The sequence below is a fragment of the Lepidochelys olivacea genome (genome assembly GCF_965140295.1).
Source record: "Lepidochelys olivacea isolate rLepOli2 genome assembly, chromosome: 12".
NCBI lineage: Eukaryota > Metazoa > Chordata > Testudines > Cheloniidae > Lepidochelys > Lepidochelys olivacea.
Genome location: NC_140422.1, coordinates 42,871,306 through 42,892,044, shown reverse-complemented (window position 1 = coordinate 42,892,044; position 20,739 = coordinate 42,871,306). Strand labels below are relative to the sequence as shown.

Here is a 20,739-nt window from a genome sequence, read left to right as displayed (position 1 = left end):
AGGATGCTTTAGGAATGCACATAGCAGTACCAAACTGGGCAGCTGGGCCAGCAGAACTATACATGCACATGTTCCATTTGGCTGCAGGGGTCTTTTCAGTGAGTTTTTCTCTAAGGCAGATACGTGCCACAGTTTTCATAATATGGAATATCATTACTTCCATAAATGCAAAGTAATGCATATTGGAAAACATAATTTAAACTATACATACGAAATGATGCTGTCTAAATTAGCTGTTACCCCTCAAGAAAGAGATCTTGGAGTCACGGATATTTCTCTGAAAACATCTGCTCAATGTGCAGTGGCAATCGAAAAGCTAACAGAATGATAGGAACCATAAGGAAAGGGATAGATAATAAGACATAAAATATCACAATGCATCTATATAAATCCGTGGTATGCCCACACTTGAATAATGCATCCAGATCTGGTCACCCCATATAAAAAAAAAAATATTAGAATAGGAAAAGATAGAGAGAAGAGCAACCAAAATGATTAGGGGTATGGAACTTCTGTATGAGGAGAGATTAAAAAGACTGGAACTTTTCACATTCAAAAAGAGATGACTAATGGGGGAGGATACAATAGAGGTCTATAAAATCTTGACTGGTGCAGAGAAAGTGAATAAGGAAATGTTATTTACTCCTTCACATAACACAAGAACTAGGGTCACTCAATGAAATTAACAGGCAGCAGGTTTAAAACAAACAAAAGGAAGTACTACTTCACACAACACACGGTCAACCTGTGGGACTCCTTGCCAGGGGGTGTTGTGAAGGCCAAAACTATAACAGGGTTAAAAAAAGAACTAGATAAGTTCCTGGAGGATAGGTCCATTAATGTCTATTAGTCAGGATCGGGAGGGATGCAACACCATGTTCTGAGTGTCCCTAGTCTCTGTTTGCCAGAAGTTGGGAGGGGATGGATCACTTGATGATTGCCTGTTCTGTTCATTCCCTCTGAAGCACCTGGCACTGGCCACTCTCAGAAGACAGGATACTGGGCTAGATGGACCATTGATCTGACCCAGTACGGCTGTTCTTATTTAATATCAGATAAGACTTGGAAAATCTCAGTGTGTTAATGACTAACATGCACAGGTGGATCAATCTGTAACGGAGTGGAAAATATGCTTACAAAGTTGGCAGATGATGCCAAGCTGGAAGGGGTTGCTAGCACTTTGGAAAACAGACTTAGTATTCAAAATGACTGTGACAAATTGGAGAACTGGTCTGAAATCAACAAGATAAAATTCAATAAAGATAAATGACAAGTACTTAGGAAGGAAAAATCAAAAATAACTGGGTAGGTGGTAATACTACTGAAAAGGATCTGTGGGTTACAGAGGATCACATATTGAATATATGTGAAAAATATGTTGAAGTTGTGAAAAAGGCTAATATTCTGGGGTGTAGAATAGGAGCATTGTAGTATGACACAGGGGGTAACTGTCCCACTCTATGCGGCACTGTGGAGGCCTCAGCTGGAATACCGTGTCCCGTTCTGGGTGCCACACTTTAGGAAAGATGTGGACAAACTGGAGAGTCCAGAGGAGAGCATCAGAAATGACAAACTGTTTAGAAAACCTCACCTATATGGAAAGGTTAAAATAAACTGGGCATGTTTAGTTTGGGGGGAGGGGAAAGACTGAGGAGGGACCTACAAACAGTCTTCCAATATGTTAAGGGCTGTTCTAAAGAGAACAGTGATCAATTGTGCCCCATGTTCACTGAAGGTAGGACAAGAAATAATTGGATTTAATCTGCAGCGAGGAATATTTAGGTTAGGTATTAAAAAAAAATATTCTAACCATAAAGATAGTTTATCTCTGGAACAGACATCCAAGGGAGGTTGTGGAATCCCCATCACTGGAGGTTTTCAATAAGAGGTTAGACAAACACCTGTAAGGGATGGTCTAGGTTTACTTGGTCCTGCCTCAGGGAGGAATGGATACTAAAGGACTTCTCGAGGTCCCTTCTAGCCCTACGATATCTATGATCCCAGTGCAGCCTGAACACAATGTCACTACCATCAGAGCCCAATTTGGTACCACCCCTTCACCCAGCATACTACGGAAGCCTCCAGACCAGATCCTAGACATTTCTAGGGCCTCTGTTTCAAACCAGACACATTGTTTTTCTCTCTGCATTTCCCAGAAACTGTCATCCGCTCCACACAGATCACGGAAGTCTGAAAACAAACCAAGCTATTAGCAGCAACACACTGGCAACAGCCTAACGGAGGTGTGTATGGTGGGGTGGGGGTGGGGGTGGGGGTGGGGGGGGGAAAGAAGCACATGTGAGAGTGGAGGTGGGGAAATAAAGACTAAGAGAAAGGCAGGAGCTGAGATAAGGACCTAGGACTTGGGGGGGAAAAACAGATTACTGTGATTCTAATGCTCCAGAGAGCAGGGATAGAGAAGCCCTAGGGAACTAAGAGGATGTGGATTGCACAGAGTGAGAGGGCCTGCGACTTCCTGCATGGAGACTCAACCCAGGAAATAATTGAGCAGCTGAGGCAGACACACCCCATTCCCAGGTGTCACATCACAAGACACACCAGCCATACCTTGCCCAGTTTTTCCTGATGTCTGCTCTGAAATTCAACTCCCTGCATCAACTGAATGTATTTGCAGTGAGTGGTTCTCTATATTCTTTAGAAAAAAGAAAAGGAGGACTTGTGGCACCTTAGAGACTAACCAATTTATTTGAGCATAAGCTTTCATGAGCTACAGCTCACTTCATCGGATGCATCTTATGCTTTGAGCAGCTTATGCTCAAATAAATTGTTTAGTCTCTAAGGTGCCACAAGTCCTCCTTTTCTTTTTGCGAATACAGACTAACATGGCTGTTACTCTGAAACCTGTCTATATTCTTTAGATGGCAGTTGCAGAGAGAGATACACCCCTCTGGAGTCCCACCTCCTGTCTCAGTACCCCTCTCCTTTACTGCTCGACTAGACAACAGCATTGCTGGCCAAGCAAGAAATGCTGTTTTAGAGGAAATAAGAGGAACCATACCAACTCCTTTTTCAAAAAGAAAAGGAGTACTTGTGGCACCTTAGAGACTAACCAATTTATTTGAGCATGAGCTTTCGTGAGCTACAGCTCCCTTCATCGGATGCAAGTGAGCTGTAGCTCACGAAAGCTTACGCTCAAATAAATTGGTTAGTCTCTAAGGTGCCACAAGTCCTCCTTTTCTTTTTGCGAATACAGACTAACACGGCTGCTACTCTGAAACCTATCCTTTTTCAAAGGTTTTTTGGATGTATAAGGTAGATACAACGCAGCAAAATATTTAGTGATCATAAAACTGATGATTTTTGGAGCAACAGTGTGCTCAGTCCTGGGCAGAGAGGCCCCTGTCCTGAAGAGCTCACACGGACAACATGCTTCAGACTACCTTGGCATGCTGCCATTGTCAAAAAGCTCTGGAGAAGAAATATTTGCTGTGTCACATTAGCAGAGTCCCCTTTAGGGATGACGTTGAGAGCAGTATCAGGGAAAGAGATGGAAGCAAATAACTGAGTTTGAGAGACACCTCCCTGGTTTTAGTTTAGGAACACAGGAATCGCCAAACTGGTCAGATGGAGGAGCCCATCTACTCTAGTACCCTGTGTCTAACAGTGGCAGCACCAACTGCTTCCGAGAAAGGTGCAAGAAACTCCAGGGCAAGAAATTACAGAATAACCTCTCTCAAGTAAAGTGTTGGTTTACCCTTAATAACTGGAGAATGGCTTAAGCCTTGACGCAGGAGGGTTCATAGCTATAACTTCTTTGTACACTAAAAAGCCAAGATGCTAATGAAGACCCTGGACTTACGGCTCATTACAGCGATCTGTAACCCAATAACCCGCTCTTTGTTCACAGAGCCATGGAGTCTCAGGGCTGGAAGGGATCAGGAGCACAGCGAGTCCCGCCCGCCGCCAAAGCGGGACCCGTCCCCGACTGAGTCGCCCCAACCTTGTTGTCGGGCTGGGGCCTTGCACTGAGCTGTGACGCGCTGAGAACCTTTCCCAGACCCGAGGAAGAGCTCTGGCGAGCTCCAGAGCGTTTCTCCGGCCAACGGGAGCTGGCCTCAGCCGCCCTGCCCCTCCGGAGCGCGGGGCCGAGGGGCCGCAGCCCGCCGCCCAGGCCGGCCGCCGGGGCACGCTGGGGCAGCTGGGGCAGCCAGGGGTAGCCTGGCCGCGGGGGGAGGGGCTACCCAGGGGCGGGGCACGCAGGGGAGCAGTGGGGCAGCCAGGGGGGAGCCTGGCCGCGGGGGGAGGGGCTACCCAGGGGCGGGGCACGCAGGGGAGCAGTGGGGCAGCCAGGGGGGAGCCTGGCCGCGGGGGGAGGGGCTACCCAGGGGCGGGGCACGCAGGGCCCAGCTGGGGCAGCCAGGGGGAGCCTGGCCGCGGGGGGAGGGGCTACCCAGGGGCGGGGCACGCAGGGGAGCAGTGGGGCAGCCAGGGGGGAGCCTGGCCGCGGGGGGAGGGGCTACCCAGGGGCGGGGCACGCAGGGGAGCAGTGGGGCAGCCAGGGGGGAGCCTGGCCGCGGGGGGAGGGGCTACCCAGGGGCGGGGCACGCAGGGGAGCAGTGGGGCAGCCAGGGGGGAGCCTGGCCGCGGGGGGAGGGGCTACCCAGGGGCGGGGCACGCAGGGCCCAGCTGGGGCAGCCAGGGGGAGCCTGGCCGCGGGGGGAGGGGCTACCCAGGGGCGGGGCACGCAGGGGAGCAGTGGGGCAGCCAGGGGGGAGCCTGGCCGCGGGGGGAGGGGCTACCCAGGGGCGGGGCACGCAGGGCCCAGCTGGGGCAGCCAGGGGGGAGCCTGGCCGCGGGGGGAGGGGCTACCCAGGGGCGGGGCACGCAGGGGAGCAGTGGGGCAGCCAGGGGGGAGCCTGGCCGCGGGGGGAGGGGCTACCCAGGGGCGGGGCACGCAGGGGAGCAGTGGGGCAGCCAGGGGGGAGCCTGGCCGCGGGGGGAGGGGCTACCCAGGGGCGGGGCACGCAGGGGAGCAGTGGGGCAGCCAGGGGGGAGCCTGGCCGCGGGGGGAGGGGCTACCCAGGGGCGGGGCACGCAGGGGAGCAGTGGGGCAGCCAGGGGGGAGCCTGGCCGCGGGGGGAGGGGCTACCCAGGGGCGGGGCACGCAGGGGAGCAGTGGGGCGGCCCAGGGGGATGTCAGTGCGAGGGGCCTGGCCGCGGGGGGAGGGGCTACCCAGGGGCGGGGCACGCAGGGGAGCAGTGGGGCAGCCAGGGGGATGTCAGTGGGAGGCGCCTGGCAGCGGGGGGAGGGGCTACCCAGGGGCGGGGCACGCAGGGGAGCAGTGGGGCGGCCAGGGGGATGTCAGTGCGAGGGGCCTGGCCGCGGGGGGAGGGGCTACCCAGGGGCGGGGCACGCAGGGGAGCAGTGGGGCAGCCAGGGGGGAGCCTGGCCGCGGGGGGAGGGGCTACCCAGGGGCGGGGCACGCAGGGGAGCAGTGGGGCGGCCCAGGGGGATGTCAGTGCGAGGGGCCTGGCCGCGGGGGGAGGGGCTACCCAGGGGCGGGGCACGCAGGGGAGCAGTGGGGCAGCCAGGGGGATGTCAGTGGGAGGCGCCTGGCAGCGGGGGGAGGGGCTACCCAGGGGCGGGGCACGCAGGGGAGCAGTGGGGCGGCCAGGGGGATGTCAGTGCGAGGGGCCTGGCCGCGGGGGGAGGGGCTACCCAGGGGCGGGGCACGCAGGGGAGCAGTGGGGCAGCCAGGGGGATGTCAGTGCGAGGGGCCTGGCCGCGGGGGGAGGGGCTACCCAGGGGCGGGGCACGCAGGGGAGCAGTGGGGCGGCCAGGGGGATGTCAGTGCGAGGGGCCTGGCCGCGGGGGGAGGGGCTACCCAGGGGCGGGGCACGCAGGGGAGCAGTGGGGCAGCCAGGGGGGAGCCTGGCCGCGGGGGGAGGGGCTACCCAGGGGCGGGGCACGCAGGGGAGCAGTGGGGCGGCCCAGGGGGATGTCAGTGCGAGGGGCCTGGCCGCGGGGGGAGGGGCTACCCAGGGGCGGGGCACGCAGGGGAGCAGTGGGGCAGCCAGGGGGATGTCAGTGGGAGGCGCCTGGCAGCGGGGGGAGGGGCTACCCAGGGGCGGGGCACGCAGGGGAGCAGTGGGGCGGCCAGGGGGATGTCAGTGCGAGGGGCCTGGCCGCGGGGGGAGGGGCTACCCAGGGGCGGGGCACGCAGGGGAGCAGTGGGGCAGCCAGGGGGATGTCAGTGCGAGGGGCCTGGCCGCGGGGGGAGGGGCTACCCAGGGGCGGGGCACGCAGGGGAGCAGTGGGGCAGCCAGGGGGGAGCCTGGCCGCGGGGGGAGGGGCTACCCAGGGGCGGGGCACGCAGGGGAGCAGTGGGGCGGCCCAGGGCCGGCTTGCGGAGGCTGCCTGGGGCGGGCCACGCGGGGTCGCCAGGGAGCCGGAGCAGTGGGCGGGGCTGAGGAAAGGGGGCGGGGCCGAGGGCTGGGGCAGGGAGGATGCGCGGAGCGGGCAGGACAGGTCGCTATGGTGACGGTCACCGCCCAGGCGGCACGGCAACGCGCGCACTGACGTCATCCTCGCGCGCCGCACGCAGACCCAGGGTGACGCGCGGTTCGGCCTGGCTGAGGAAATTCCGGCGCGCGGGAGCTGTGCGTCATCGCCGCGCGCCGCACTCCGGGAGGGGCCGGGCCGGGGCCCGGAGGCGGCTGCGGGCGGCGCCGGGACCGACGGGGATCGGGGCCCAGGAGCCGGGAGATGGCGGGTGAGTCAACGGCGCGCGAGCGGCTACGTCCCCCCCACGCGCCTCCCGGCCCCGGCGAAAGAGCCTCCCCTCCCCCCCCCGGGGGCTGTCTGTGCGGGGGGGCTCCTCCCTCCCTCCCCCCCGGGGGCGCTGTCTGTGCGGGGGGGGCGCTCCTCGGCCCCTCCCCTCCCCCCCCCGGGGGCTGTCTGTGCGGGGGGGCTCCTCCCTCCCTCCCCCCCGGGGGCGCTGTCTGTGCGGGGGGGGCGCTCCTCGCCCTCCTCCCCTCCCCCCCCCCGGGGGCGCTGTCTGTGCGGGGGGGGCGCTCCTCGCCCTCCTCCCCTCCCCCCCCCGGGGGCGCTGTCTGTGCGGGGGGGGCGCTCCTCGCCCTCCTCCCCTCCCCCCCCGGGGGCGCTGTCTGTGCGGGGGGGGCGCTCCTCGCCCTCCTCCCCTCCCCCCCCCGGGGGCGCTGTCTGTGCGGGGGGGGCGCTCCTCGCCCTCCTCCCCTCCCCCCCCCCGGGGGCGCTGTCTGTGCGGGGGGGGCGCTCCTCGCCCTCCTCCCCTCCCCCCCCCGGGGGCGCTGTCTGTGCGGGGGGGGCGCTCCTCGCCCTCCTCCCCTCCCCCCCCCGGGGGCGCTGTCTGTGCGGGGGGGGCGCTCCTCGCCCTCCTCCCCTCCCCCCCCCGGGGGCGCTGTCTGTGCGGGGGGGGCGCTCCTCGCCCTCCTCCCCTCCCCCCCCCGGGGGCGCTGTCTGTGCGGGGGGGGCGCTCCTCGCCCTCCTCCCCTCCCCCCCCCGGGGGCGCTGTCTGTGCGGGGGGGGCGCTCCTCGCCCTCCTCCCCTCCCCCCCCCGGGGGCGCTGTCTGTGCGGGGGGGGCGCTCCTCGCCCTCCTCCCCTCCCCCCCCCGGGGGCGCTGTCTGTGCGGGGGGGGCGCTCCTCGCCCTCCTCCCCTCCCCCCCCGGGGGCGCTGTCTGTGCGGGGGGGGCGCTCCTCGCCCTCCTCCCCTCCCCCCCGGGGGCGCTGTCTGTGCGGGGGGGGCTCCTCCCCCTCCCCTCCCCCCCCCCGGGGGCGCTGTCTGTGCGGGGGGGGCGCTCCTCGCCCTCCTCCCCTCCCCCCCGGGGGCGCTGTCTGTGCGGGGGGGGCTCCTCCCCCTCCCCTCCCCCCCCCGGGGGCGCTGTCTGTGCGGGGGGGGCGCTCCTCGCCCTCCTCTCCTCCCCCCCCCGGGGGGGCTGTCTGTGTGGGTTAGGGCCTTTTTTTTCTTTTTCCAACCCAGTTCTCAGGGTGGAGGGGGGGCTTTTTCCACTTCCTGGATTACTGGTTGTGTTGTAGTCTTCTCCAGACTGCCTTGTCCCAGCCATTGCTCCCACTCTGCTTTCTCCTCCCCTTTCACTTCTGGTTTGTGTTCTGTCAGGAGGAGGCTCCCTGGCCTTAGTTCACTCTGCCTTAGTTCTACATTCACTCTGTGGGACCTGCTGGCTTCTCACTTCTCTCTTTGTTCCTTGGCAGATGAGGCTGTGGCAGCCAGCAGTGCTGGGGAGTTCAAAGCCAATGCAGAGCAGCCCCTGCTGATGCCCACATGAGGAAGCAGTGCCATTTAGTTCTCCTGGGACACCACAAAGCAATATGAAACCTGCTCATGAGAGAAGCCAGGAATGCCTTCCCCCAAAGAAACGAGACCTTCCTGTCACCAGTGAGGATGTGGGGAGGGTAGCCAGCTGCTCTACCAATCACACGCCGGTGAGCGATGCCCCAGAGTGGTGCAGGAGCATCATGGTGACTGGACAGAGCCAAGCACCATTACCATATGGCCTTGGCAGTGATGGTGCTGAAGCAGTAGCTGGCCTGACTGTGGATCAATATGGCATGCTATACAAAGTGGCTGTGCCTCCAGCCACCTTCTCTCCCACTGGCCTCCACCCGGTTGTGAACATGAGTCCTCTGCCCCCCAGCTTTAATGTAACCTCTTCCCTGATCCAGCATCCAGGGATTCCATATCCCCCCATCCACTATGCTCAGATTCCCTCTACATCTCTTCAGTTTATAGGGTCACATTACACAGTACCCTATGCTGTGCCCCCCGGCTTCCTCCCTAGTCCTCTTCTATCACCTTCTACCAACCTCCCCACCTCTCATGTTCCCCGTTTTGTGCCATATGCCTCTCTTTTTCCAGAAGAAGCCACTCCCTCCCCCCAAACTACTTCTCCTGCTCATGTTTTCAGCAAAGCTGCCTCTGTCATCTCCCCTTCAGGCCAAATGCAGCACCATGCTGGAGTGCAGCCACTGGACATCACACAGAGTAGAGTTCCTGTCTATTACCAGATGTCCCGGCTCCCACCAGGGTATTCAGCATACGAGACCTCCACTGTAGGGGGAAGCCCAGATCCTCCTCTGCAAGAAAGTCAACTGAGTTCAGAGGTAGCCTCTGCCAATGGTGGACAGAGACATCTGGAGCATAGTGTGGTGAGGAGGACCAGTGAGGCTTTGGCCTCTGCCAGCAATAAAGCTGAAGGCCCGCACCCTGGGGCTGCAGTGCAGTGTGTGGTGGATGGACAGCTCTTTTCAGGTTATCAGACTCTGAGAACAGAGGACTCTGTGCCAGCTCACAGAAGCACGCCAGACACTGACTTGGAGGTGCAGAGAGTGGTTGGGGTGTTGGCTTCTCAGGATTACTCTATTCTGGCAGCCCAGAGAAAGGATGGCCTGAGCCCTTTAAACCTTTGCCATAATATCCCTGATCAGCAGGGGGAGTCAAGGGGCTTGCTGAGGAACCCAGTGGAAACAGCTGAGAAAAGCCAGGCCAGGAGTCCATATGTGATGTCCCCTGAGGAGCCAGTTAGACACAGACAGTTACCCAAAGGAATGGTAATAGCTAATGGCAAGCCAGTCTTGGTGCGTATTGGGTCTGAGCCCGTCAGGTCTTCTGCTTCAGAAATCCTGATGAGACAGAGTCCAGATGCACAGACCCACAGAAGCTCACGTGACAAGGACTCAGCCCAGTTGCAACCCCCCAGCTCCTCACATCTGCCCTCCCATTTCATGAAAGGAGCCATCATACAGCTGGCCACAGGGGAGCTGAAGAGGGTGGAAGACCTGCAGACCCAGGATTTTGTGCGGAGTGCTGAGGTTAGCGGGGGCCTGAAGATTGACTCCAGCACAGTGGTGGATATCCAGGAGAGTCAGTGGCCTGGGTTTGTCACATTGCATTTTGTGGTTGGGGAGCAGCAGAGTAAAGTGAGCATTGACGTACCCCCCGAGCATCCCTTCTTCGTGTATGGCCAGGGCTGGTCCTCCTGTAGCCCGGGGCGGACCACTCAGCTCTTTGCTCTGCCCTGTCACAGGCTGCAGGTGGGCGATGTCTGCATATCAATCAGTTTACAGAGCTTGAATGGCAACTCTGCTTCTCAGGCTAACTGCCCTCTTGCAGGCCAGCTGGTGCCCACCAGAGAGAGGCCTGAGAGAACAGGTCAGGGGCCCAGAGAGCCATCCGACAGAGCCAGTGAGAGGAAGAATCAGTCAGAAAGGGACAGTGCAGCCCAGATTTCCTGTACGGAGTCCTCCCAGCCTGACCCTGGTGCTCAGCACTGCTGGACAGCCCCAAGCTTCCAAAGATACAGCATGCAGGGGGAGGAGTCTCATCCGTCCCTGCTTCGTCCCTCTTTCATTCCACAGGAGGTCAAGCTGTCTATAGAAGGGCGTTCTAATGCAGGGAAGTGATCTCTTTGAGGCCATGACCTGGGACGTCACCCATGAGTGAGCCTCACCTTTTTCAGGTGGAGAATTTGCACAGACTGAGTGGTGGGTTCACCAGCCTGGCTGCTCTTTGCCGTGCAGAGCTGGATTTGTTCCAGTTCAATTGTTGATCATTGAGGAATCTAGAGAGCTCCAGTCTTCAGGGAGCAGCAGCAATGGGCTAACTAAGGACGGAGGACAGGGCATGTGGTCGTGAGCGTGTGACTAGAAGCATTCCAGAGGTTGGGACTTTCACACATCTGTCTTAGTGCCTGAGTTTCCTGCAGGGCAGGGTCTGAGCATTCAGAATGGGTGGGGGAGTCAAGAAGAGCAGACCCAAAAAGCCACAGCTTAAGGTAGCAGATAAAATGTCTGAAGTTCTTATTCCTCTTTTCGTGGTGGGAAGGGGTGAGTCCCCACTGGGATTCAGGGGACACTGCTCCTAGCACCCCCTTTGTTCACACATGCACTTTAAAAGGAAACTTCTTCACAAATGGAGCTGTTCGTGAGGTGCGGGGGAGATGCAGGTGCTGCTCTGGTGGCCTCTGCTTGATGTATCTCCTCCACTGAATCCTATTGGGCTTTCTTCTAGCAAAGCATCTGTAGAAAGAGAGACTGCAGTGAATATTAGAAATTGGAGAGGAAGGTCCTAGAGGATGGGTAGGGAGTGATTGAACTGGGGACGGGCCTATGGCAGCTGGGATAGGGCATGAGCTGTAGTTGGTTCCCCACTATACAGATACCAAGTAATTATTTGTCACCAAAGCTAAGTCTAATTATAGCATTTCCTAGTGGTAATTGCTATAATAAAGGTGATATGAAGACTGTATTTTAAAGCTTTCTTCACATGGTCATAACTTTCTAAAAAAAATCTCCTTTTGGGCTTAAACTTTCCATTCTTGGATTCAAACTGTAGCTGAATTTTTGGGGAGAAAACTGAGCCAAAATGTTTTTAAGTTGCTCTTTAGATAAGGATGAAAATGTATTCTTCCACTGTGAAAAGACTGACACTTGTGTACATCAATACATCAAAATTGGCTGAACTACTCCAAACAAAAACTTTTCAGGTGGCTCATCACTCCTTCCAGGGTAATTTGTTAAATATAACAACTATAAACAAGAGAGAAATGTGTGTGCAGGCATGATACAAAATTTCCACTAAGTTTAGAGTCCCTATACTAATCACAGGACTATGGAATAACATGCACAATATCTCTGGACAATTTCGTAGGTGTCCTTTTATGCTGGATGCTCTGATGCTTCACTGTGGAGTCCACTGCAGAACTACACAGTGAAATCGAGAGATGAGTGTTTTTCTTTAACAAGGATGTGTAGAACAGTTTAATACATTATTATGGTCATAACACTCCGTCCAAGTGAAAGTACTTGTGTTCACACTAACTTGCTCACTCTGGACATTCTTAGTATCGAGTCACCTCTGACTGCACAAGAAGAAATCCAGAATAGGCCAACTAGGTGGTGAGAATGAGAGAACCTTCACTTTGGCATATCCTGACTTTTGAGTATTCCTCATTGTATTACAGTAGACAGGTTTTGTATTCGGAACATGCCTGCGTAGAGGTGTTAGTATCTTCGAGGAGTGCATGCACCTCAAGCTTCGAGCTGGGTTCCTGATGGTGTCTCACTCCAGTTCTATTTTGCATCTTCTTGCTTTCTCTTCCTCTTGTTTTTTCCTCAATTTCCATCTTCCCAAACACTGCTGCCTGGAGTGCTTGGCTGCTGGGCGCTATTTTTATTCTGTCTCCCTGAGTAGCTTGGGTATCAATGCCTCCAGCTGGTGAACAGTCTCTGCACCTTTTATTTTCCTCCAGAACCTTTGTTGTTTTGCTGAGCTTGCAGTAGTTGTGGCTCCTAACAGATCAGTGTTTGTCCACATTCCCCTTGACGTGCCTCCTAACCGAGTTGGCACTAGTGTATGTGCACTATGTGGGAACACTGTGTTTTAGGCATTAAGAAGCTTAGAGAGTCAACAGAATGTTCCTTCACCCGGCATATCTCCCTGTCTCCCTAGTGCTGGGATCCCCAGAACACTCTTGGCAGTTTATTCTGTCACCACCTTTGAAATGCCTGCACTTGTCTCTCTCCCCAAGGCAAACAGGTGCTTTCCCTGTGTTGCTCGTGGATTGGTCTGATGTCAGGAAGGTGCCTGGACCTGTGGCCATGTAGCCTCACCAGGCCTCTACCAGAGCAGAGATTCTAGCTGTCTTTACTTTTCTCTGGCCTTTGGATGCATAATCTGCAGCTCCCTCTGGCCAATAAGCAATTTCTAGTTAGTCCCATTAGTAAATTTGAAAGACTAAAACCAAAATGACACTCTTCCTGGGAAACTTTGGCCTCCCTTGGTTGCAGCAGCGGAGAGGACAAATGTTTGCACAGCACCTTTTGACTGTAAAACAGATTGGTCAAGCTCTAGGTGCTTGGCCTCTCATCACACTTCTTCCCTGCTGTTTCACCTACTTGCTGCTTGCTTGACTCTCCTGCATGAAGATCTTGGTTGTTACACTGGCTTGTCCTGAGTAGCCTGCACTTTGGTTATAGACACAGGGCAAAGAGCCAAGGGGTAGTTTTCTGTAGTGGGTTGGTAGGTGAGGAGAAGGTTATGGCAGGTACACATGCATCTTGGAGTAGAAATGTGAGGGGGCTGGTTGTGTGCATGGAGGGAGATTACTTGAGCAGTTGAATGGTGTAGACCCCTCTACATGTGCCCCTCAGGCCATGTGCCTCACTAAATACGGGAGCCTCTTTGTCCCTCTTAGAAAGGGGTTTTGAAGAGTCTGCTTCATAGTGAAAGATGTTACTGTGCCCGTCCCCTTCACTGTGCTCTGTCGGCCAGCTAAAAGGGTAGGCGCAGATGCCTTCCAAGCCATCGACAGCCAGGCTAAAACGTAACGTCAGTGCTGCCCACATTTTGCTCCGTCGCCTTTCTCCACCTGATTACCAGTCTGTCCTGCTGCCTGCTTGCATATCTATGGTAAGCAGTGCTGATGTGGGCTCAGTGGAGGAAGCCAGTGAGAGTGTGACCTTTCTCAATGCTTTTCCTCTTCTCTCCCTCTGACCAATCCCACAGTTCAGCAAGTAAGTTCCAGCTGTCACTCTTCTATTCTGGGCCCTTACAGCAGCACCGAAACCACATCCAAAGGGGAGTACCAAATGAAGGATGTAGGACACTGGGCCCTTGCCGCAGAGGCAGGTAACAGAAATGGACCACAGAAGCTGCCAGGTCCCCCAGCAGTCAGCAGAATCTCCCCTAGCTGTTTATGGGTGGCTGTAGTGGTAGTTTGTGTGTCGGCTGGTCTCAGGAAAGTCTGGAGGTAGTAAGTGGGGGAGAAGCTGAGAGGAATGACTGTGGGGGAGCCCAAGACAGAGCCTGCTGGGGGGTTCTCTGGTTTGCAGGAAGAGATGATCTGAAAGAGGGTCCAGAATGAGTTGGCCACAGGGGCTTCTGTGTTTGCAAGAGTGGGGATAGACTTACCAGAGCAATAAGGTGTTTCTGCTGTTACACTACAGAGGGAAGGAGAGCTGCTGACCTCAGCCTCACCCAGTGTAGGTGATCTGACCAGAGCACTGGGGTCTTCAGGCACATCTTCCCTGCCAGGCTCACGGCGGGGCTTTGGGAAGATTCCGTAATATGCAATAATGGGGATCTGCAGCCATCTGTTCCATCTCCTGAAACATTCCAGGGGACAGCTGCCCAGCAGAGGCCAGGCTGGTAGCTATGGTGTACGCTGTTTCCCCAGGAATGGGGGACTAGGTCTGAGTGACAGAGCTCCCATTACTCCCAGACTATGCAGAGGAAGCCCTGGTTAGAAAGGAGGGGTGCTGCAGAGGGAGCTCTGCCAGCCCTTCCTAGCAGGGGCACTAGTAAAATGCACTTTTCACATTAAGTATTTGTTCCATTTCATACCCTTCTTTCCCCTGTAGAGAAGTAAAAATCCCTGTAACTTAGCAAATGTTCTGTTTGTTAACCACAGCAACTCAAGCAGCCTGAACACCAGTTCCTGCCTGCAGCAGCGCATGTGCCTTCCCCTAGTGTCAAACTCACAACCACTCTGTCTTTCGGGCTGTTCTAAGGCCTGAAATTGTTCAGAGGAAGCTGCTAAAATGGCTCTGAATGTGCATTCTGTACAGGGAGTCTGAACCAGGGTGTGCTCTTGGTGCCATGAATGTGCTGATGGTGGAGACCTCTCCGCTGCATTTATATCTGTGTGCGTTGAGGGGAGAGGACTGCACAGCTAGCCCCTAGCATCCTTCCCAGGCATGCTAGGCCCCTCCAGACAGTGTACATCCCAGTTTCTCTCCACTTGCATAGCACCTTAGAGTAAGGGGAAGGACTGTTGCATACAAATGGCTTCGGGGTCTCAAGAAATAGGGAAGTGCCACGCTGGGGAAATGGGCTGGGCTGACCCACAGCTAGGTGGTCTTGTAGATAACTACTCAACCCTCAACTATAATCCCCAGTTATGTAATGGCTGTATAGACATGTAACCAACTGCATTGTATCTAAAGCCTTAGAACTAGTCAGGTGCTCCCCTCCAACCTTGTTCCAGTCCCTCTCTTCCTACCTGATCTTTAACAAAGCATTAATAATTCTAAGGATAATCTCTATTTTGTTGTGCTTTTTTTGTAACTGTTTTAAATAAATCAATTTGTACTGTATATTTGTACTTTTGGTGAGATCCTTTCCTGTTTTACCATTTTAAGTCTGTACTTGGCTACACACAGATTGTATTTTTATTGTTAATGCTCTTCTTATGAATATTGCATTTAACTTGTTGACTATGTAAACACAGTATATATCTATATATCTATATCTATATATAAACCAATAGTTTTTCCTTCTGTGTTTGCGACTTCTTGCTTCTCTGTGGCACCCATGTTCCTTTGGGCATTTGGATGCAGGCCCCCTCTTCTTGTACAAGGTGACCTAGAGGCTGATGATGCAAGTGTAAGTAAGTGGCAAGAGCCTGCTAGTAAACATGGCTTATGATCAATGTCTATGTTCAAACTCTTCTGCGCTGAATATCCAGTTCCTACAGCCATTCCTCTGGGCTAGCCCTGATCAGCAGCAAAGCCTGATCCCCTAATCATAGAATCATAGACTTCAAGGTCAGAAGGGACCATTATGATCATCTAGTCTGACCTCCTGCACAACGCAGGCCACAGAATCTCACCCAACAACTCCTGTAACAAACCCCTAACTTATGTCTGAGCTATTGAAGTCCTCAAATCATGGTTTAAAGACATCAAGGTGCAGAGAATCCTCCAGCAAGTGACCTGTGTCCCATGCTAAGGCAAAAAAACCCCAGAGCCTCTGCCAATCTGCCCTGGGGGAAAATTCCTTCCTAACCCCAAATATGGCGATCAGCTAAATCCTGAGCATGTGGGCATGTCTCACCAGCCAGACACCTGGGAAAGAATTTTCTGTAGTAACTCAGATCCCATCCCATCACAGGCCATTGGGACTATTGCTAGTAATCGAAGATCAATTCATTGCCAAAATTAGGCTATCCCATCATACCATCTCCTCCATAAACTTATCAAGCTTTGTCTTGAAGCCAGATATGTCTTTTGCCCCCACTGCTTCCCTTGGAAGGCTGTTCCAGAACTTCACTCATCTGATGGTTAGAAACCTTCATCTAATTTCAAGTCTAAACTTCCTGGTGGCCAGTTTATATCCATTTGTTCTTGTGTCCACATTGGTACTGAGCTTAAATAATTCTTCTCCCTCGATGGTATTTATCCCTCTGATATCCCTCTAATGCACTGTGCGGCAGCAGGAATAACATTTGAAGGGCAAACATCGCAGTTCTTGGGGCTGGTAAAGGAGTAAAACGGGATAGCGGGAAGAACAGAGGGAGGAGATCAGAGCCAACAGCAAAAGAAGAACTAAACAAGACAACACAGGACAAAGTGTATCTGACAAGGCCCAGAGACAAAATGCTTGCTTCTGGAAGTCAGCCCCCCCAGTGACACATGATGGGGCAACTGAAGGTAAGAAAATAACAATTTTGGCAGGATGTGACACCCATGATTGGTGCAAACTGTTGAGAAAGCTTTGAGAAGGATTAAATGCTTGTTGCAGCTAACGCTCAGGCTCCCAAATAGTTTCGGTTGCTTGCAACTCTCCAAACAATGCTCATAATTGGTTCCCAGGCATCCATCACTGTTGTATCTGCAGCACCTAATACAAAATTAAGGGACACTGTCAAATTAGTTTCTTTACGTTTACTCAATAAATTAAAATCCTGTTTCTGGGAAAGGCTCTTTTAAATGCTGTGGCTGGATCTTTTCTTATTTTAAACTTAGATTTCAAGCACACAAGGGATCATTATGATTATTTCAGCTGACCAGCTGCATAATGCAGGCCAAAGAATTTATCCCCCCATGATTTCTGTGGGACAGTTCTGGTTGAGTGAGAGTATGTGTTTTAGAAAAACATCAGTCTTGCTGGAAAGACCTCAAATGATGAAGACTCCACCATATCCTTTGGTAAACTGTTCCATTGGTTAATCCCACTCGCTGTTAATTTGTGCCTTATCTCTAGTCCAAGTTGGTCTAGCTTCGATTTCCAACCACTGGGTGTTTATACTGCTCTCTACCAGGTTAAAGAGCCCTCTAGTATCAGGAATGTTCTCTGCATGTAGGTATTTACACACCAATTTCAAGTCACCTCTTAACCACCTCTTGGATAAGCGAAATTGAACTTCTTAAGACTCGCTGTAGGGCAGTTTTTTGCAGACCTCAGATGATTCTTGCAGCTCATTTCTGAGCCCTTTCCAACTCGTCAGGATAGTCTACACGAGTCTAACTGATGCTATATGCTGTGGGTAATGACACCTCCCTCTTTCTACTGGATATTTTCGCTTATACATCTATGTGTTGTATATTGCTCTCTTGGCCACTGATTTGCCCTGGAACTTTCTGTTCAGTTGGTTTTCACCATGACTCTTCAGTCCTTTTCAGAGTCTCTGCTTTATAGATACAGTCCCACATCCTGGATATGTGACCTACATTCTTGTTCCTAGAAGTTTGACCTTGCATTGGGCTGTATTAAAACGCATGTTTGAGTAAGCCTAGATTCCCAAGTGATCCAGATAGTACTGTAGAATTGGTTTGTCCTTATTCTTTACCACTCTGCCAATCTTTGTGTCATCCATAAACTTCACCAGCAATGATTTTATTTAGTTCTTCCAGATCACCGAGAGAGTAAGCTTTGGCCCAAGCTATTGTCATAACTCCTGGACTGGGGAGACTCACTCCACCACAGACTTCTTGTATGATCTTGTGCAAGTCACTTTGTTTCTCAGTCCCCTTCGGTACAAAGGGGATAATCCCACTGCCCTACTTCAGAGGTGTTTGTGAAACTAAATACCCTGAAGCCTGGAAGGTGTTCAGATACTACAATGATGGAGGCTATATAAGTATCACAGATAAAGACAATGGGTAGCATTGGGCCAAGGATAGATTGCTGGGGGATCCTCCTAGAAGCATTTGAAAATAGATTCCCCCTCACCTCCTCCCGCTCCCCCCCAACACACACATTTTGTCTCTTGCTGAGTCCTGACCCTGCAATGACTCAACATGTGGAACGTTCTGCTCCAAGGAGTCCTGCTGAAGCCAGGCTGCTTAGCCTGGAATGTTGGACAGGTGCACAAGCAAGTCAGTCCTTGCAGCATCAGGGCCTTGATGTTTGAGTCTTTTCGGCAAGGAAGAGTGAGCCCAGACTAAAACATCTTAAAAACGGGGTCTCTTTTTCACTCACTAGGTCCTGTTGCAGTAATTGAGGGTGTTATCTGTAGCTACAGTGGGTACAAAATGTTCAGCTAGATGTGACTTTCAAGTTGATGCCTCTTTAAGACTCATCAAATTTGTCCATATAGGAGCCTGCTCTTTACCATTGCTACAATCACCTGCAGTTACTTGAGGTTTTTGCTGTTCTGGGGAGCAGCGGTGGGGTTTGTAGAATGCACTAAAGGGGTGTGGGCTTTTCACCTTCAACATTACAAAAAGGTCAGTTTATTGGAAAAGTTTTGAGGAAAACCAGTTTTGCCCTCTAAGCTGAGGCTGAAAGTCTTTCTGACTATTGTGTAGTCATCCTTTTTTTCCCCTTGTCACGTTATTGACTTGAACTGGGACCCTATAGAACATGGTTGCAACCAAGGTCCCATAGTGGCACCAAATCTTGTATAAAGGGGGTCAAATAAGGTGTCTAAGACAAGGTTATGGTTGGCTGGTTATGATTATGCGATCTGTGTGCATGTATCATTTTTGTATTTAAAGTTATAAGTATTACCTCTGTACTGTCTGTATTTCAAACTTGTGCTATGCTTCTGGGTGACACCCCAGACAAGTTGGGGTCAGCTCTGCCTAGCCTGCTGGGTGGCCCATTGAGGACCATCAGCGACACAACTGACCCATTGAGAGAAGGCAGACTCGCCTTGTGACTCCGCAAGGCATGCAGGGACCTGCCTAGGGACAGAACTCTGAAGTGTTTCCAGGCCACGGGATGGGCAGCTTGTCTTTGAGACAAAGAAAGCAGAGACCACATGGCAAGAGAGTATACAAAGCTGCTGCAGCTCCTCCATGTGGTCTTCAGTCCTGTGTCTGGCCTCTGGAGGGACTTTGCTACACTGAAGCTTTGAACCAAGGACTGAATGACCCATCCCAGCTGTGAATGTTCTCCAGAGACTTGATTTGAACCTGCCGTTTATTCCATCACTGCTGCGAGCCTGAACCAAGAACTTTGCCATCACTGTATGTCATTGATTCCATTGAACCAATCCTAGCTCTCATCTTTATCTTTCCTTTTATGAATAAACCTTTAGATTTTAGATTCTAAAGGATTGGCAACAGTGTGATTTGTGGGTAAGATCTGATTTGTATATTGACCTGGGTCTGGGGCTTGGTCCTTTGGGATCGAGAGACCCTTTTCTCTTTTACTGGAGTATTGGTTTTCATACCCATTCGTTTCCATAACAAGTGGCCCCGGTGGTGAAACAGGGAAACTGGAGTGTCTAAGGGAATTGCTTGTGTGACTTGTGGTTAGCCAGTGGGGTAAAACCAAAGTCCTCTCTGTTTGGCTGGGTTGGTTTGCCTTAGAGGTGGAAAACCCCAGCCTTGGGCTGTGACTGCCCTGTTTCAAGCAATTTGTCCTGAATTGGCGCACTCAGTGGGGTCCTGCCAGAACCAGCATTGTTACACCTGGGGACAGTGGAACCTTGAAATCTGTTAGGTGCCTAGTGCTCGTGTTGGACGAAAGCCCCAGCCGTGGTTGAGAAGTGGGCTAATGAAGCGAAGATCTGTGAGCACACTGACTAGCATTTGCTAAGACTTTGCCTGATCCCCAGGCCTCGCAGTGCATTTGCGTGTGTCAGAATGAAATGCACCAACTCTTTAAAAAACAAACTATATTAACCAGGCTAAGGAATCAGGGGTGAGAAAACGGTCACGCTTGTAACTCTTCTTTTAGCTCAACTGTGGCTCCATTATGCAACTTCTGCATTTTCATTTACAAAAATCGTATTTTTTGTTGCAAAGATATGATATAACAGGGGTGGCCAAGCTGACCCTCCAAGCTGCATACGGCAATCTTCAGAAGTTCAAGAGTCGGGGCTTGCCTGCCAGGCTCGAGGCTTCTGCTGAAGGCCTGAGCCCAGCAAGTATGCCCTGCAGGCCTGAAGCCCCCAAACCCCCTTCCCTGCAGAGGCAATGCGTGGGAGGGGAATGTATGGTCACGTGCCCACCCAAGATGTTTGCCAGGGTTTCCTGGCCCTGCTCCGTCATGTGCTGCCAGGTCCTTCCTGCATGGCAGCTGCTGGAGCCAGGAAAACGGGAGTTGCAGCCCTGGAGAGAGGCCAGGCAGTGGCAAACAGCTACGAGGTGCAGGGAGCTAAATCAGCGGACCCTCCTTGCAGCTCCCAGCTGTTTGCCACTGCCAGTTCATGCAGAGCTAACACCTGAGAGCTACAGGAAGGTGCCCTGGAGGGTAAAAGGGGGTGTGTACCTGGGAGATGACTCAAGCTGGGGGGGCAAAGTTGTTTCTCCCCCCAACCCCAACAGCAAGCACTAGTCATCCTCTGGCAGATGCTCCTAGCCCCACCAAAAGCCCTGAGCTCCCCCCTCCCGGGCTGATAGGTAGAGAATGATAGGGGGGAAGGGGGGCTCCATGAGCTGCATTTTAACTGTAAAAGAGCCACATGTGGCTTGGAGAGCTGCGGTTTGGCTACCCCTGCAATATAACCTAAAGTACATAAGAATAAGAACATAAGAACGGCCCTACTGG

The 20,739-nt window shown here is 53.5% G+C and overlaps 1 protein-coding gene across 1 annotated transcript; it reads left to right on the top strand.

The window, feature by feature from the left end:
- Positions 1-6,640: 6,640 nt before the first annotated feature.
- Positions 6,641-15,296, top strand: ATXN1L (ataxin 1 like). The gene is made up of 2 exons (XM_084644460.1): positions 6,641-6,734; positions 8,214-15,296. The coding sequence occupies exon 2, from the start codon at positions 8,331-8,333 to the stop codon at positions 10,419-10,421; it is 2,091 nt and encodes a 696-aa protein (XP_084500586.1). The 5' UTR covers positions 6,641-6,734; positions 8,214-8,330; the 3' UTR covers positions 10,422-15,296.
- The last annotated feature ends 5,443 nt before the right edge of the window (positions 15,297-20,739 follow it).